This window comes from Pyrus communis, chromosome 11 (assembly GCF_041283825.1).
Source record: "Pyrus communis isolate YQ-2024b chromosome 11, ASM4128382v1, whole genome shotgun sequence".
NCBI lineage: Eukaryota > Viridiplantae > Streptophyta > Magnoliopsida > Rosales > Rosaceae > Pyrus > Pyrus communis.
Window position 1 is genome coordinate 2511249 of NC_142575.1, and position 18307 is coordinate 2529555.

The 18307-nt window shown below is 38.8% G+C and overlaps 2 protein-coding genes across 4 annotated transcripts; both read left to right on the forward strand.

Annotated features, from left to right (window-relative positions):
* Positions 1–2600: 2600 nt before the first annotated feature.
* LOC137743358 (uncharacterized) lies at positions 2601–6585 on the forward strand. The gene is made up of 2 exons (XM_068483238.2): positions 2601–5602; positions 5712–6585. Exons 1-2 carry the CDS (start codon positions 2692–2694, stop codon positions 6173–6175), a joined length of 3375 nt encoding a protein of 1124 aa, XP_068339339.2. The 5' UTR covers positions 2601–2691; the 3' UTR covers positions 6176–6585.
* A 4232-nt stretch (positions 6586–10817) lies between these two features.
* On the forward strand, positions 10818–14124 carry LOC137743219 (low affinity inorganic phosphate transporter 1-like). 3 transcript variants are annotated; one of them, XM_088679894.1, is made up of 2 exons: positions 10818–10847; positions 12553–14124. In XM_088679894.1, exon 2 carries the CDS (start codon positions 12583–12585, stop codon positions 14122–14124), a length of 1542 nt encoding a protein of 513 aa, XP_088536020.1. In that variant the 5' UTR covers positions 10818–10847; positions 12553–12582. The 3 variants fall into 3 exon arrangements, with proteins under 3 accessions (XP_088536020.1, XP_088536021.1, XP_068339203.2); XM_088679895.1 differs by lacking the exon at positions 10818–10847 and adding an exon at positions 12074–12089 and having other exon boundaries at positions 12575–14124; XM_068483102.2 differs by lacking the exon at positions 10818–10847 and having other exon boundaries at positions 12544–14124.
* The last annotated feature ends 4183 nt before the right edge of the window (positions 14125–18307 follow it).

The window sequence follows — 18307 nt, forward strand, 5'->3', positions numbered from 1 at the left end:
GGACTTTGTTCCTTCCAAACGAGGCCAGCATTCCTTTCTTTGTTTTCTTATAATACTTCACAGAAAAGACAGCATAACCAGATTTGCAGCTTATTAAAATGGTTAAAAAGAACCATTTTAATTTTCACATATTCCTCAATATTCCATGTGCACTTCACTGTTCAACGACGTGCTTTTACAAAATTACTCTACATTCCCATGCTGTTTCTGCAGAATGATCTGTCCAGATCCCTGAAATTCAAGTAAATTTGCGTTAAATATAAAAAAATTTAGTTTCTTTTTGTTTAATTTCTTATTTAACCAAAACCCAGTTGACCTTTTCTAATCATGTTCAATATTTCCACCAAAACCCAGTTGCAGTCATTTACCACAAGTCTGCTGCAATATATGCAGGCCATGCATCTGCTATCAAAGATATGAGTTTACATATTTGACGAAGTCTTTAGTTCAACGAAAAACATGGGGGTAAATTTTAACTAAATAAATGAAATTTTAACAAAAATTGAGTCAATGTTTAAAATATTCACGAAATTATTGATATTTCCGTCAAAATATCTAAAAAATAAAGGATCAATAAATGGGGTGAAATGCAAATTAACTTCACTCTATATCGGCGAGATAAAAAAAATCAATGAATATCGATAAGAAATTTATCGATTCACTACAGAGATTTGCCTAAACCCATTGCACATTTCAAACGCTTGAAATTTTTTTTTTAGAAAATTTGTTGAATTTGAATGCAATATATCCACCAATTTGCAAATTTTAATAATTTTCAACAAAGACAACCGATATCGATATGTCTATTGATATTTCTATAAATTTGCATATTTTAAACATTGAACTCAGTGGGCCTTCACTAATCTTGTTTAATATTCAATTTTGTCTTTCTTTTGATATAACCGATATTAGGATAGTAAAATCGAAAACAAGTGACAATACCTCAAATACATTAGTAAATGTTTTAACCACTTGAGACTTTGTTGAAGTCTGTTGCTACTTGATGAAGTTATTAATTCCAACCAGAATGTGTTTCCTCAATTGAGTAGGAACATGGTCCTCATCAGCTCCTTCAATCACCACAAAATTGCTGTTTGAGCAAGCTATCAAATTAGATATGGCTGGCTCAGCAAATGTTGCTGACCACTAAAATTCCTGGACCACAATTTTGGGGACCGGGGATTATTTAAGAAAGATGTTGTCCTCTTGATTAACAATTCCAGACCTAAATACATCCAATTGGTTTTGGTCACTAAACTATCACAATCTGAAGACTCTGAACAGTGTCATTAGATAAGGGGAGATTTGTAAATTTAACGGAAATGTGCGCTCTTTTTATCTTACTTAAGTGTGATGAACGAGATAAAAAAACGACATACATTCTTGGCTAAACTTAAGTTTATATCTTTTTATAAGAGTCATGGGCAGATTTTACCCTTTAACTGTATCAGTCCCACTAAAAGCATGTCTGTTTTTATCGAACTAATTAATACCTGAATATATGGATGAAAACAAATGCCTCAAAAGAGGAAACAAGATAATATAACTGTCAAAATGAGCAGTAAAAAAAGGGCAATTGTTCTTTCATGACATTCAGCAACATCAATGTGAGTTCTGACTGTTACAATTACACTTGGTAAAAGTAAGGCCATCTCCAACCGAGTGCTGGTCAGAGAACTTGTTTTAGCCCTCTAGCTCTTTAAGATATTAATATTTTAATGAACAATACAGGGCCATATTTGCCTCTGTCTTCAACCGGGCCAAAGCGTCATATGACTCGTTTTAGTTCTGTCATAAAAAACTGTCTCCAACTGAGATCCAAAGGGCCATAGGACCAAACATAATTTATTATTTAAATTTAAAAACTACAACAACTTAAATTCAAATCCAACAACTTAAATTTAAAAACTACAACGGTAATTGACCCAAAAAGCCAAAAAAATTAGAACTTAAATTTAATGAATGGTTTAGGTATTTATAGGAAAAAAAAAAATTAGAATTTTTAAGAATTTGAAAAAAAAAATAAAAATTGGCCTAAAAAACCAAACAAAAAAACAAAAAAAAATTTGAATACAACGGCCAGTTAGCTAGCCGTTGGATTCAAATTTTTTGTTTAAGCATTCCTGTCAGTTATAACTGACATGATTTTTTGAATTTTTGGCCAGTCCCGGGCTAGTTGGCTTGCTGTATGCGGCCAACCCTTTGACCCTTTCAGATTCTGTGGGGCTCACAAACTCTCTGGCCTAACCCTCGGTTGGAGACGATTTTCCGGCTATTTTCGGCCCCTTGACCCCTCTGGACCCTTCAGTTGGAGATGGTCTAAGTTACTTTTGCACACAAGAAAACAACTAGAAGTCTATATATCTAGGAGAAGAACTTATTTACAACAGAAATGTCATTGTAGCAGTATTTAAGGTCAATTATGTATTCTTGTACGTTTAACTTTCTGAGGTAAATAATACATGATTGGTTTGTGATACCGTCATAGTAACATTCCCATTTAAATAGTATAATTCGAGAGCAAAAACAAAAAAAACTTTCTGCCAATTAAAAGATAAACCACTTACATTTAAAAACCAAAAGACCCCATCTGCATCACCATCTCTAAAATTAAGAAACAATATTAATTAATAGAATAAAGAAGTAGCTCTTGGATCCAGATCTTCTGCTATTTTCTTCTATAAACAAAACATGGGGTTCCTCCCTCTACAATCCCAAAACAAATCACCTGCTGCTCTCTTTCTCTCTCTCTCTCTCTTCTCTCTTCTCTCACTAGCAATGCCTGCAACTCTAAGGAATCTCTTGCTTTCTCCCAATATCTTCTCCATCACCTTACTTCTCTCAATAAACTCTCTCTTCTTCTTTTCTTCTTGTTACTCCATTGACGAACAAGGCCAAGCTCTTCTCTCATGGAAGAACAGCTTAAACGGCTCCACGGACGCATTGAGATCATGGAATCCTTCCGACACAAGTCCATGCAGCTGGTTCGGGGTTCGCTGCAGCTCCAATGGAGAAGTGGAGGAGATAACCTTGAAGGCATTGAATTTTCAAGGTTCATTGCCTTCAAACTTTCAGCGTCTCAAGTCCTTAAAGACCCTTGTCCTCTCTTCGACGAATCTCACTGGCGCAATTCCAAAACAGTTTGGAGAGTATCGCGAGCTTAGTATTGTTGATCTCAGTGACAATTCTCTCTCGGGTGAAATCCCGGAAGAAATATGCAGCCTAAACAAGCTGCAAACTATATCGCTCAATACAAATTTTTTCGAAGGTAAAATCCCTTCCGGCATTGGAAATCTTTCGAACCTTGTGTATCTTACACTCTACGACAATCAACTTAGCGGGGAAATGCCAAAGAGTATTGGAGAATTGAGAAAGCTAGAAGTTTTCAGAGCAGGTGGGAACAAGAATCTCAATGGTGAGATACCTTGGGAGATTGGAAACTGCACCAACTTGGTCATGTTAGGCCTTGCTGAAACCAGCATTACTGGAAGCCTTCCCTCATCAATTGGAATGCTGAAAAGACTCCAAACCGTAGCCTTGTACACATCTCTGCTATCCGGTCCAATCCCTGAAGAAATCGGAAACTGCAGCGAGCTGCAGAACCTGTACTTGTACCAGAACTCCATCACCGGTCCAATCCCAAAGCGAATTGGAGAGCTCGGAAAACTTCAGAGTCTGTTGCTGTGGCAGAACAGCTTGGTCGGTTCAATCCCAAGTGAGCTTGGAAGCTGCAGGGAGGCCACAGTCATGGACTTCTCCGAAAATCTTCTGACAGGCCAGATACCGAAAAGTTTTGGTGAGCTTTCAAATCTTCAAGAGCTTCAGTTGAGTGTCAATCAGTTATCAGGTACTATACCTTCTGAAATCTCAAACTGCACTGCTCTGACTCATTTGGAAGTTGACAACAACGACATCTCGGGGGAGATTCCTGCTCTCATTGGCAACCTCAAGGGCTTAACTCTATTTTTCGCATGGCAAAATAGGCTTACAGGCAACATTCCTGAGAGTCTCTCAGACTGTCAGAATCTTCAGGGTCTTGATCTTTCTTACAACAACCTATTTGGTTCAATACCAAGACATGTTTTCGGATTGCAAAATCTCACCAAGCTGCTGCTGCTTTCCAATGATTTGTCTGGCTTTATACCGCCGGATATAGGAAACTGCACAAACCTGTACAGGTTAAGGTTGAATCATAACCGGCTTGCAGGTACTGTTCCATCGGAGATTGGCAACTTGAAGAGCTTAAATTTTGTTGATTTGAGCAACAACCGCCTCGTTGGAGAAATCCCTCCATCGATATCAGGATGTCAGAACCTCGAGTTTCTTGATCTCCATTCAAATGGGATCACCGGCTCTGTCCCTGGCACTCTGCCTAAAAGCCTGCAGTTTGTTGACATCTCTGACAATAGGCTCACCGGCCAGCTTCCTCACAGCATTGGATCATTAACCGAATTGACAAAACTCAATCTCGGGAAGAATCAGCTCTCTGGAAGCATCCCTGCTGAGATCCTTTCTTGCAGTAAGCTTCAACTGCTAGACATTGGCAACAATGGCTTCTCAGGTGAAATTCCAAAGCAACTTGGTCAAATTCCTTCACTCGAAATATCCCTCAACCTAAGCTGCAACCTATTTTCGGGTGAAATCCCATCGGAGTTCTCTGGTCTTACCAAGATAGGAATCCTTGATATTTCCCACAACAAGCTCTCCGGAAACTTAAACACTCTCACAAGCCTTCAAAACCTTGTTTCCCTAAATGTCTCTTTCAATGACTTATCCGGCGAATTGCCTAACACCCCATTCTTTCGGAAACTCCCTCTTAGTGACCTTGCTGCAAACAAAGGTCTCTACATCTCCGGCGGAGTCACAACTCCAGCTGATAGGATGGGATCAAGGCACAACAGATCAGTTATGAAGCTGATCACATCGGTTCTCATTAGTGTCAGTGCTGTACTTCTCCTGCTCGCAGTCTACACACTAGTCAGTGCGCGTATAGCCAGCAACATTCTCAGGGAAGATGACAGCTGGGAAATGACCTTGTACCAGAAGCTCGATTTCTCTATTGATGACATTGTCAGGAATTTGACATCATCGAATGTGATTGGCACCGGAAGCTCTGGAGTTGTATACAGAGTGACAATTCCGAATGGAGAAACACTAGCAGTGAAGAAGATGTGGTCATCAGAAGAGTCAGGAGCATTCAATTCCGAAATTCAAACGCTTGGATTAATTAGGCACAAGAACATCATCCGCCTCTTGGGTTGGGGTTCAAATCGAAACCTGAAAATTCTGTTCTACGATTACCTCCCCAATGGAAGCTTGAGCTCACTACTACATGGTTCAGGAAAGGGAGGAGCAGATTGGGAAGCTAGATACGATGTTGTTCTAGGCGTGGCTCATGCGCTTGCGTACTTGCACCATGACTGCGTGCCGGCTATTCTGCATGGTGATGTGAAAGCCATGAACGTTCTGTTGGGTCCTGGCTATGAGCCTTATCTTGCTGACTTTGGGTTAGCTAGGATTGTGAACAGCAATGGTGATGATGAATTTTCGAAAACAGGTCAACGGCCTCAATTAGCTGGTTCATATGGATACATGGCTCCAGGTAATCTATACTTTCAACAATGTATAGTTAGTTCCTAATCTTCTTACCGAATTTTCACCATTAAATCGCTAACTATTGTTTTCGCGCTTTCATTTTGCGGTGATTATAGAGCATGCATCGATGCAGAGTATCACTGAGAAGAGCGATGTGTACAGTTTCGGTGTTGTTCTTTTAGAGGTACTAACAGGAAGGCATCCATTAGACCCAACTCTGCCCGGAGGTGCACATTTAGTTCAATGGATTCGAGATCACATGGCGAGCAAGCGAGAGCCTATTGACATTCTCGATCAAAAGCTCAGGGGAAGATCTGATCCTACAATGCACGAAATGCTGCAGACACTAGCCGTGTCATTTCTCTGTGTCAGCACTCGCGCTGAGGAACGTCCGATGATGAAAGATGTCGTTGCAATGCTCAAGGAAATTCGACATGTAGACAGCGCAAGGCCGGAACCAGAGTTGTTAAAGGGAGGAGGGTTGCAATCAATTCTGGCATCCCCTCCTGCTAGGAGAGCAGTTTCACAAGGCTCTTCTAACTGCTCATTTGCTTTCTCTGAAGATTCAAGGTCTCAATGAGAAGCTAATGTGCTTCATAGTTTATCTACTATTGTACATATATCTTTAGGGAGAATCAAAATCCCATAGAGCAAGGAAGAATATTAGAGGATTATTAGTGTAAATTTCCCTTTTTTTTTTTTCATTATTTATGGTTAGATTGAAATAATTAATTGCCTCCCCACTAAGAAAGAACGGCATTTAAGGGAAAGTGGCTTAACTGTCTTTTGGGAGGACTTACATCAGCAGAGACGTCAAGGCCGCGGTATGCCCAAACTAATCCAGCGATTTCACATGAGAGAGTTATAGCACACGGCGACGCTTGACAAGTTTCTCTTGTATTTAGGAGTGTGAGTAAATGTGGGGTATGTAGAAGTTTAAACAATGATTGGCATTTATGGATTTGAGTAAAATTGCTTATGTAAGACTCATACATGTGTCACATCATTATACTAACCGAGCTTTAGACGAAAGTTAACGAGAATAACCAATGGTGCACTGTTTTGTTAAATTCAAGGACCTCAATTAATGAATTTTTAGTTCAAAAACATAATCTGAACTAGGCCGAAAATTCGGAATCAATTTTAGATTTTACTCATTTGGATTTATGTAATTACATTTAATGTAAGGAGAAGGGGAATGAGATTTCATTCCATGACATGACATATTTTTCTTTCCAACGAAGCACTCACATGGTCCCCCCTCCACCCCAACTCCACATCGCATGTCCATGTGCTTATCTGAAAAAACAAGGCTTTCCAGCAAAGAAACAGTACTAATCTTGGATTACAAGACCTGGTGTGTCACGATCAGAAGCACATGTACAAAAAAGCAGGACCATTATACCTCTACATATACATATAATATATAAATATATATAAGTGTGTGTGTGTATAAAATACACAAAACCAAGTAAACTGTTCCAAAACGTTACAACTGCACAAGAATTAGCATCCACTTTTTGAGCACATGGCTGAGATATACATTTAGGGTTAGTTTGAAAGTGCTTTTCAAAATAGCTAGAAGTACTTTCATATATTCGGCCTCAAAAGTTAGAAGTTTTTATGGTTGTAATTGTAAATCACTTGGAAGTGTTTTTTGAAAAAGCACCTAGAAAGTGCTTTCTTCTAATAAATTCGTTATAAGCAAAATAATCACTTAGCTTATGAGCAGAAGAGTTTTCCACATGAGCATTTCCAAATGCACCCTTAGATACTTTCTTAAGAGGTACAAAAACAGGCAAAAGTATTGAAACAAATAGAATGGTTCGAATTTTTGGATTTAGCAACACAAAAAACTGAATTTCATTGAGCTAATTATTCATTTCACAATACTTGAAGACATGAGAGTTCCTGATTTCAGCCAGAAAATGTTGGTACCCTATCAAAAAACAGCTAAGTAGTGCCCACTTCTGGGTTGTCTACAAGCTATGTTGCCATTAAGGTCGGCTTCACCCCACCTCAACTAGGTGAAGCCAGGCTAGGCTAACGCAACATATGTCCGGCACTGATAACGGTTAAACCGCTAAAGTGATTGTTTTTTGGCCACAGCAACAAGTAAAATTACAGACCAAACACTATCCATGCTGTTGAGAATGAGAGGGATCTTGCGTGAGCTTATAAGAGGTTGAGTTACTCCTCATATTGCTAATTGGTATATGATGGAATCCCAATTTCTTCACATACTACACGACTAACATTCCAGTTGAGGGTTTTGGACAGTACCGTTTTGTTCCTAATTACGTGGCATGGAAAAAATAGAGCCTCAATGTGCTCTAGGGTGGGTACTGAAACTCCAACTTCTTTAATATGAAGTCGATGACACCCTTGGTTTCCTTGTTTGTTTAGGCACTTCTAGACCTCTGAGCCACTGCTTTGAGGCCTGAACAACTAAATTGTCCGTTGAGAGCTTCGACAGGCCGTGAATTAGCTCCTTATCTTCACCTGGTTCTCCCTCCTCAAAAACCAGTTTAATTGCCTTCTCAGCATTAACAGTACTCACTCCCTTGTTGAAAAGCGCCTAATCCAACAATAACGATTCTTGTTAATTACATATAATCAGACATTTTACCCTTGCTAATGTGGATGGTGGACTCTAGCGATTACGCTTGCTTATTGGTTTTAATTAGATTTTTAAAATAAAAGACTCCAACAACGGCCAACAACCTAGTGCAATATGAACATGACTACTCTTGCTTAAATGGGACAGCACCAAAAAAAAAAAAAAACCAGGTTTAGCTTGTCAATCTGAGTCCTTGAACATATGAATCTAACGATAGTCATCTCTGTCTATGACATTTCTCTTCATACAGAAATAGTGGCTTACTTGCTTTATTTGCCTTGGTCCCCAACTTGAGGAAGACCATCTGGAACGAGAAAATGCTTCCGCATACAAGCTATCATTGATTAGGCCTCTACAATAAACTTCAAGGTCAAACTCACAGAAGATGTAAATGAAAGAATAACTCCAGAAAACACAAACACATAATTGGAGATCAGTTGACTCCTGCATACGATAACACAAATGCAAAATCGATTATATGGTGGTACGAGTCATCCAATAACGACTGGTCCAAAGAAAATAAGGATGGGAAGAGATATCCAGGTAATTAGAGAGCCCCTGCGGTGTTACACATGCCATTTTTTCAGATGTTCTTTTCTTTTACACAGTTTATACTCTATTTGTTTGAAAATCTTCAACCTCTAGCTAATGAGATTTGATTTTGACAATAATGATTGCTAGCAAGAAGAACTATTTAACGTGTAACAGACTTTCGCGCCACTTGGTTTTCATATAATTGGTGCTTCCAGATCCATTTTATTCTTTTTTTGGGCTTATTTTAAGTGCTAATGAAGTCATTTACACTCATGCTCAATCCTGATCATTGATTTCATTTGATTTATTCAATTTGATGACCATAAATAAGGAAAGGTGTGTGAGAACTAAGAAAGGTAACAGGGTGTGAGAACCTAAGAAAGGTGTACTAAATTGTAGTGTGTGAGATATAAACTCATGTGCATATGAGAGCGTTTTTCTTAATACAATGATAATTACATTAAGGGGTAGAAGATTTAAGTTAAGCCACATAATATGTGACATCCCACATCGCCCAGGGGAGTGATCCTTAAATGTATATTTCCATCCCTACCTAGCACGAGGCCTTTTGGGAGCTCACTGGCTTCGGGTTCCGTAGGAACTCCGAAGTTAAGCGAGAAGGGGGCTAGAGCACTTCCAGGATGGGTGACCCATTGGGAAGTTGCTCGTGAGTTCCCAAAAAACAAAACCGTGAGGGAATGGTAAGCCCAAAGCGGACAATATCGTGCTACGGTGGTGGAGCGGGCCCGGGAAGTTGTTCCCCCCGGGCCGGGATGTGACAATTTGGTATCAGAGCCAATCCCTGGCCGGAAATGTGCCGACGAGGACGTCGGGCCCCTAAGGGGGGTGGATTGTGACATCCCACATCGCCCAGGGGAGTGATCCTTAAATGTATATTTCCATCCCTACCTAGCACGAGGCCTTTTGGGAGCTCACTGGCTTCGGGTTCCGTAGGAACTCCGAAGTTAAGCGAGAAGGGGGCTAGAGCACTTCCAGGATGGGTGACCCATTGGGAAGTTGCTCGTGAGTTCCCAAAAAACAAAACCGTGAGGGAATGGTAAGCCCAAAGCGGACAATATCGTGCTACGGTGGTGGAGCGGGCCCGGGAAGTTGTTCCCCCCGGGCCGGGATGTGACATAATAGGTCAACTATAACAATTTGATTCAAACTCGTCATCAACGAGAACCGAACCTAAAACCGAGAACTTACAAATGGAAAGAAATACCGCTACACTGTAATGTTAGTGACTACAAGAGCACATTTATTTTAGCCAACGATAAGTCACACAATTTTTTTAGCTTCTAAAAACACTCATGCTTAATTCTGGGCGTTGATTCCATATGATTTATTCAATTTGATGACCATAAATAAAAAAGTGTGTGCAACTAAATTGTAAAGAGTGAGACACGAACTCGTGCATATGAGAGCATTTTTCTTAGTACCATGATAATTAAACTAAGGGGTAGGGCATTTAAGTTAAGCCACATAATAGGTCAACTATAACAATTTGATTCAAACTTGCTATAAACAAGAATCGAAACTAAAACTTTTCACTATAAGTGTAGAGGAATACGATTAAATTGTGCTAGTGACAATGAGAGCACATTTATTTTAGCCAATATCATGGGCTCAGGTATGCGTTTAACCTGGAGTTTCAACACTTCTATTTAAATTCGAAAATTGATAAAATGTTACGTGACGCAAGTCCTAACATTTCTATGAACTTAAATAACTTGGCGTCTTTTTTTTTTTTTTAAAGATTTATAAATATAGGCACTTAAGACTCAAGAGCTCCCTTTAGCAGTTCAAGACCCCTCTCGAGTTCCTCAGGCAGTGCTCGATCTCCCCTCGAGCATGCTCAAGTTCCTCAGACAGTTAAAATTGTAAACTTCTGAAAACACTAGAATAAAAGTCTTTAACATGTTTCCATTTAGGATTTGGATGCAATATATGTTTCTATCTATGTTTTGGTTCCAAACTTATTTTTATTTGGAATTTGGATACAATACTTACATATTTTTATTTGAAATTTGACTACTTTGCAAAATTTCACAAAAAAAAAAAAAAAAAAAAAATCAAATTTTCGAAGATTGACAAAGCATTGTTATAAAGAAGGGAAATCAAGATTTAAGACCTGCATATATAATTAGGGTCATTTTTGTTCACTACCATAAATTAACTATGGTGTATACTCACCTTAAAACTTAAATTCTGTCACGTATTGTTTCATAACCTGATTAACTTCTATATACTAATGTTGTCACATCCCCGCCCGGGGGGGGACCACATCCCGAGCCCGCTCCACCACCGTAGCACGATATTGTCCGCTTTGGGCTTACCATTCTCTCATGGTTTTGTTTTTGGGAACTCACGAGCAACTTCCCAGTGGGTCACCCATCATGGGATTGCTCAAGCCCCTTTCTCGCTTAACTTCGGAGTTTTTACGGAACCCGAAGCCAGTGAGCTCTCAAAAGGCCTCGTGCTAGGTAGAGTGGGAATATCCATATAAAGATCACACCCCTGGGCGATGTGGGATGTCACAATCCACCTCCTTTAGGGGCCCGACGTCCTCGTCGGCACACCACGGCCAGGGTTAGGCTCTGATACCAAATGTCACATCCCGACCCGGGGTCCACCACATCCCGGGCCCGCTCCACCACTGTAGCACGATATTGTCATCTTTGGGCTTACCATTCCCTCACGGTTTTGTTTTTGAGAACTCACGAGCAACTTCCCAGTGGGTCACCCATCATGGGATTGCTCAAGCCCCCTTCTCGCTTAACTTCGGAGTTCCTACGTAACCCGAAGCCAGTGAGCTCCCAAAAGGCCTCGTGCTAGGTAGAGTGGGAATATCCATATAAGGATCACACCCCTGGGCGATGTGGGATGTCACAAATGTTCCTTATTTTTAATTTTGAAATATTTATAAAAAACAAAACTAAAACGAAATTCAACAGTAAAAAAGTTTGGAGAAAGTTCCAGCACCGAGAATGCTCAGAAACGCTCGGATCACTGTGGAAAAGTGAGAAGAAACCCCTTGAGAGAGAAAGCTTCAAGGAGGCATGAAAGAGAAGAGAAAGAATATCAGATAAAACCCCATGAGAGAGAGCTTCACGAACTACCCAAGTGCACAAGGATCCCTCTCAATAACTCTCTCTCTCTCTCTCTCTCTCTCTGGGTTTTGGGAGGAGGGAGTCACATTTTCTGTGGCTTTTTGCCTTATTTTTTTCTCTTTAACAAAACTGCTCACAAATTCTCCTGCACGCATCTGCTTCTGTTTGTTTTTGTTAGAGCAGAATATAATATAGGAAGAAGAAATTGGCAAAGGATAAATTTGGAAGTAACTAATTGTGTGTGTATATACAAAACTGCCCACCAATTCCCCTGCACACCTCTATTTACTTCATATACACTCTTAATTTGTGGCTGTTGAATCAACTGAATAAAAGAATATCAAATGACGAAATTTAATAAGATGTGTGGATAGCACACCTTTATATATTTATTTTATTTTATTTTATTTTAATGATTTTAGTTTTTTTTTTTTTTTTTTTTTTGTTGGATATGATTTTTATTTGTTGGATTTGGATACAACAACAATTGAAATCCATATCTACCACTACAACGGACTACTAAATAGTTTTGGAATAGGACACTTCACCGTCTTCCCTATAAATACAATCATGCACGACTCACTCTCCCTTCTATTCTATTCTTTGTAGTTATAACTCACACTCCCAATCCAACAGATGGTTTAGAAACAAATTAATCGAGAGAGAAATTTATAGGCTTCAATCATGGAGGTAAAAGACCAGCAGAACGAAGTCCTGTCCATGCTGGATACCGCCAAAACTCAGCTCTACCACCTAAAAGCAGTTGTGATCTCCGGCATGGGCTTCTTCACCGATTCCTATGACCTTTTCTGTATCTCCCTCGTCACCAAGCTCCTGGGCCGCATTTATTACCATGTGCCCGGATCTTCAAAGCCGGGCAGCCTTCCTCCAAGCGTGGCGTGCGCTGTCAATGGAGTTGCCCTATGCGGAACCCTAGCCGGTCAGCTCTTCTTCGGGTGGCTCGGGGACAAGCTCGGCCGCAAGCGTGTTTATGGCTTAACCCTAATACTAATGGTGGGTTGTTCTATTTGTTCCGGCCTTTCTTTTGGCAACTCCCCAACTACTGTTATGGCCACACTCTGCTTTTTCCGGTTTTGGCTAGGCTTTGGAATTGGCGGCGACTACCCACTTTCGGCAACGATCATGGCGGAGTACTCGAACAAAAAGAACCGCGGGGCATTTATAGCCTCGGTTTTTGCTATGCAAGGGTTCGGGATATTGGCTGGTGGGTTGGTGACTCTTGTGATTTCTTCTATCTTTCGCGTCCTATACCATGCCGAGTCCTACTCGGTTGATCCACTTGGGTCGACAGTCCCTCAAGCGGACTATGTCTGGAGGATTATTCTCATGTTCGGAGCAGTTCCAGCCGCACTAACTTTCTATTCGAGAATGAAGATGCCGGAGACCCCTCGTTATACTGCCTTAGTAGCCAAGGATCAAAGCAAGGCGTGCCAAGACATGGCAAAAGTGTTGAATCTTGAAATCAAAGAGCAATCCCAAGATAACAAGTCCTCAAGTTTTGGTCTATTTTCCAAAGAGTTTCTTAGGCGTCACGGTAAACATTTATTGGGCACAGCTATGTGTTGGTTATTGTTAGACATTGCTTACTATAGCCAAAATCTTTTCCAAAAGGACATATTCAGCGCCGTCGGATGGCTGCCGTCAGCAAGCTCTATGAGTGCCCTAGATGAGCTTTTCAGAATCGCAAGGGCACAAACCCTAATAGCCCTATGCGGCACAATTCCGGGGTATTGGGTCACGGTCGTTCTCATAGATCGCATTGGTCGGTTGGCAGTTCAGCTAATTGGGTTCTTTTTCATGACTGTTTTCATGCTTGCCTTGGCAGCTCCATACCACCACTGGATTAGACCTGAAAACAATATTGGATTTATTGTCATGTATGCTCTAACATTTTTCTTTGCCAATTTTGGACCCAATGCTACAACGTTTGTTGTGCCAGTGGAGATTTTCCCAGCTAGGTTTCGGTCCACTTGTCATGGGATTTCAGCGGCAGCGGGCAAGTTGGGAGCGATTATTGGGGCTTTCGGGTTTTTGTATGCTGCCCAGAATCAAGACCCGGCTAAGGCTGATCCAGGGTACCCAGCTGGAATTGGAATGCAGAATGCTCTCTATGTTCTTGCAGCGATCAACGTTATTGGGTTCTTCTTTACATTTTTGGTGCCAGAGTCGAAAGGAAAGTCACTGGAGGAGATGTCAAGAGAGAATGAAGTTGAAGTTGAAGAGCAGTCCAGCATGGTTTAATTATCTAGGTTACTGTTTAGGAATGTGATTGTTAAGAATTCAGTTCAACTTTTGGTGTTGTTTTTTGTTAGTTCTCAATACTTTTTTTTTTTAATTTTTTGTTTTGAGTACATTGATATTTTTACACTAAGAGGATGAGGAGTTCGGTAAAACTATACAATGGGTAGTCTAATTTGATATCAAATACGTCATCCACGAGATTGGAACTCACTTCCAAATGAAGAGGAGTACCACCCGTAGTACTGAGTGGCTTCAAATTTTTATATAGTGTCGAACTTTCTATCTTCAAAAACTAAATTAGTGAATAATTTTTTTATGCATTAACCAATTACAAACTTTTTAATCAAACATAGAATTGGAAGAACATTGTGTTAGACGAAGTCAAAGTCAAGAAGTACTCACCGCACTCTGAGGAGTTTGATTCTGATCCAACTCTTATCCTTTCTGTTACTCCTAGTTTATAGGACTTGTATTTCAAATATTTGTTGTACGCAAGCTGTGTATGTAATCTTTGGGTTTCTGTTTGTATTTTGAAAAGCTCCTTGTATCCAGGGTTTTCAAACCCATATTGTAATCCTGAAGTTGTTATAAATACATGCATCCCATTGTTGTATGGGTATGCAATTGAAGTGAAACAACCTGTGTCTCTAAGTTTTACACATTGCACAAACAATAAATAATACTAAACCGTGGTTCATGTACGGCTCAAAAACTCTCACTCCATTTTCCTGGCAGAGAGACAATGGCAAACCCTCGTTTGGTTGATGAGCTCTCCTTTTCCTTTTAGTGAGTTATATTGGCTCTGTGGACTGCCTAAGCTACCAGATGCTACCCGCTGTACATCTAGCTTGCCAGCCTTCAAAAAGAAAAAGTCATGGCTTGTGCCTAAGCTACTAAACAACCAATCAAGCATGTCCAAAAGTTTCAACTAGCATTTCAATCAGCATCACAGTTTCAGTCCTTCTAAACCTCCAATTTAAGTTCATAACGAATCTCATCCAAACTAATCACATTTCAGGATCGTTAGGCTCGGGCAACAAAACTTCAATCACAGTGTCATTTTCTTTTTTTCCTTCATCCAACACGGCTTTAGTGCGAAGCAATAATTTCCTGCCCACATTTTCCTCCATGTACATCAACTTCCTTTTCAAATAATGAGCATTGCTTCGTCGTACCTTTCAGTTTGTACCTCGTAGTTTCTATTTTCTTATTATGTCTGAATTGAAATCTAAATGGAACTTTTGGCGTATAAAGGTGTCATTGAGTTGAGCTAGTGGATCTCAAGAAAAGAGAGTTAGTATCAAAATTTATAGTCGTAACAAAAGTACTGTACGAACTTTTATGAGAATATAAGGTTATCTTTCTTTGATCTTCCGAAGATCTTCCTATACTTTGAAGAAGTTTATATAAAATAGGGAAACATGCTCAAATAGAACTAGTTACAAACTTTTAAAATAATATCAAACTAGATGAACATTGAACTAACAATACAGAGTGCTTAACCGTAATTTATATATATACGGCTCAGAGAGTGTCAATCGGTTTTCCAAGCACAGAGAAAGTGGCAAAATCCTCCTATGTTTGATGAGCTCTCTTTGCCTTTTGGTGAGTTAACGGAATGTGCTGCAAACTGCAACCGCTGCAGTTTCCATCTATGCAATTTCTACTCCCATAATCATAAACTGAGGATCCTTCTGATCAAGTCCATCGGGCCGTTGAAATTTTATCCAACGGCTACAATTATTATAACTTTTAGAGGCCCCCCTGTTTGTAGCCGTTGGATAAAATTTCAACGGCCCGATGGGCTTGGTCAGGAGGATCCTCACCCTTTGCTCAGGAGAGGATCCTGATCCGTATGTTTTGATATGGGTCTAATGTATTGCACAGTCATAGGTAGGGTCTAATAAGTAAAGCAATTAAAGTGTCCATAATTTGAAAACAAAATTGCACCGATTGTCGTTGAATGTTTTATCATGACTCTTCTAGAATTAACATAGAACTTTAAGTTACGCATCAAATCTCATCATTTCATAAAAAACTTTCATCTTTTTTAGTGTAAAATATATCGTTGAATTAAAAAAAAAAAAGTTACTCATCAAATCTCGTCGTTTCATCAAAAACTCTATCCGACTCATGTTTTGAATTTTCCTTGCGATTCCTGCAGATTAGTATCCAAATTTGAATTTGAATTCGCATGAAGCTATGAGAACTACAAGTAATTTTACATGTTTTCGTTGAGTCGTTTACAATAATAAGCTTCATTTTTGCTGGTATTTGTTACATGATTCTAGTCTACATGATTCGCGAGCATTATACATTGATTGTCGTACGTAAGTAATTGCTCAAGAGCTTTCGACATTGATTGTGTTAGCTTCGGGGGCTTTTAATATTACCAAGATGGAGGACTACATCTTACTGTTAGAATCATGTAAAATTACTTATTGCACCATGATAGGTAGTTACAATACGATATGTAGTTTAGTTGTACAAGTACTTATATGGCAGGTAGTTTACACTGTAAAAGTACTTATATAATAGGTAGTTTAGATTATAAAAGATCAGTTGAAATCTAAGTTTATACCGACTAATATTATAATATGATAGGTAGTTTAGCTTGTACAAGTACTTATATGACATGTAGTTTAGACTGTAAAAGTACTTATATGATAGGTAGTTTAGATTGTAAAAGATTAGCTAAAATCTGGGTTTATGCCGACTAATAGGGTACCTGAGTTGAAAAAAAAATAGAAAAATAATATAACTAATAGCGAGGCCCCCCAAGAGATTTATAGGTGTTCGGAATTTTGGAAATGTCCTAAATTAATTTTAGAAAATATGTGGTGCGACTAGAATGACTCTAACTTTGGCTTATAGCACATAGTTTTTTGTGAAAAAAAAAAATTGAAATTTTTAGCTTTAAGAAATATTTTGCGCTGGAGTTAAGGAAAATATTGCAAAACCTTTGGATGTGATCCTACCGATTATTAGGTCCTAAAACTATTTTTTATTGATTCTTAAAGTGAGAAAATAGAAAAATATCTTTAAATTTAGGTTTTAAATCATTGATTACAAATGTTTAAAAATGAATTATAATATATTTTGCACGGAAAAAATATATTTTGAAAAACACGAATATGATAGTTTATTGTTATGGTGAGAGAAATAAAAGAAACATTAACAAAATAAAAAATAAAAATAAAAAACTGAAAAAAAAAATTGAAAAGGGAGGGATCGGTATGAATATAGCGACTTTTTCTTGAATTAGTCGCTATCTTTTTAGCGAGTATCCTGAAAACGAATCGCTATCAAAGTACCGATCGTATCATTTTCTTTTTTTTTCTCTTTTTTCTTTTTATTTTTCTATTGAATAGCTATAGTAGAGTAAAATAGTAATCACAATGCAAAGTATCAACCTAACAACAAAAAGTGCTGACACATGGAGTTCTATTCATGGACCTAAATAAAAAAACAACTAAAAATTGGACTAATCTAATTGTTAGGCCATAAAATTGGGAAATAGATCATTTCTGGATCTCTTCACCAAATCCATCCAATCACATAATTCGGATCCTTGAAATTTGGTCCAACGGCTAAAGTTATTATAACTTTTAAAGGGACTCCTGTTTGTAGCCGTTGGATCAAATTTCAAGGGCCTGGATTGATTGCTTGGGTGGATTTGGTGGAAGGGATCCGGAGAGGATCTCTTTCCATAAAATTGGACTTATTTCAAGTTAGTTTATTTACATATAACAGATTTGTAAGGAAGAAGTTATTTTAAACCACATATTAATGAAACTCTTTTTGTCAGCTATAAGAGGGTGAAAAAACATTTTTATCTTCTATCACAAAATAAAATTATGGACAATAAAGTAATTTCCACAAACTAAATTTTACAGTTGTTTTTAAAAGCATCATCTACATGTAATCCTAACAAATCACCTACAAGAACTCCGGATTTTTATGGGTGTATTGTTTTATGAAACTTCGAATTTCTATGGCACTTATTTTCAAAACTTCAAGTTTCGAGTTTAAGTACAAACTCTAGGTTCATGATACCTGCAAACAAACACAATATACATATGTAGTGAACGAGAATAACTTTGGGACCTATGTGTGAAAAGAACGAGTGACGACCTAAAATATGGGCCTGTCATGGCTTGCAGGCCCAAAAGAGTGGTTGTTG

Excerpts from the sequence above, each read along its gene's own strand:
- LOC137743358 (XM_068483238.2), top strand. The coding sequence starts at position 2,692 with ATGGGGTTCCTCCCTCTACAATCCCAAAACAAATCACCTGCTGCTCTC. Across the intron at positions 5,603-5,711 it reads ATATGGATACATGGCTCCAG|AGCATGCATCGATGCAGAGT; the intron begins GTAATCTATACT and ends CGGTGATTATAG.
- LOC137743219 (XM_068483102.2), top strand. The coding sequence starts at position 12,547 with ATGGAGGTAAAAGACCAGCAGAACGAAGTCCTGTCCATGCTGGATACC.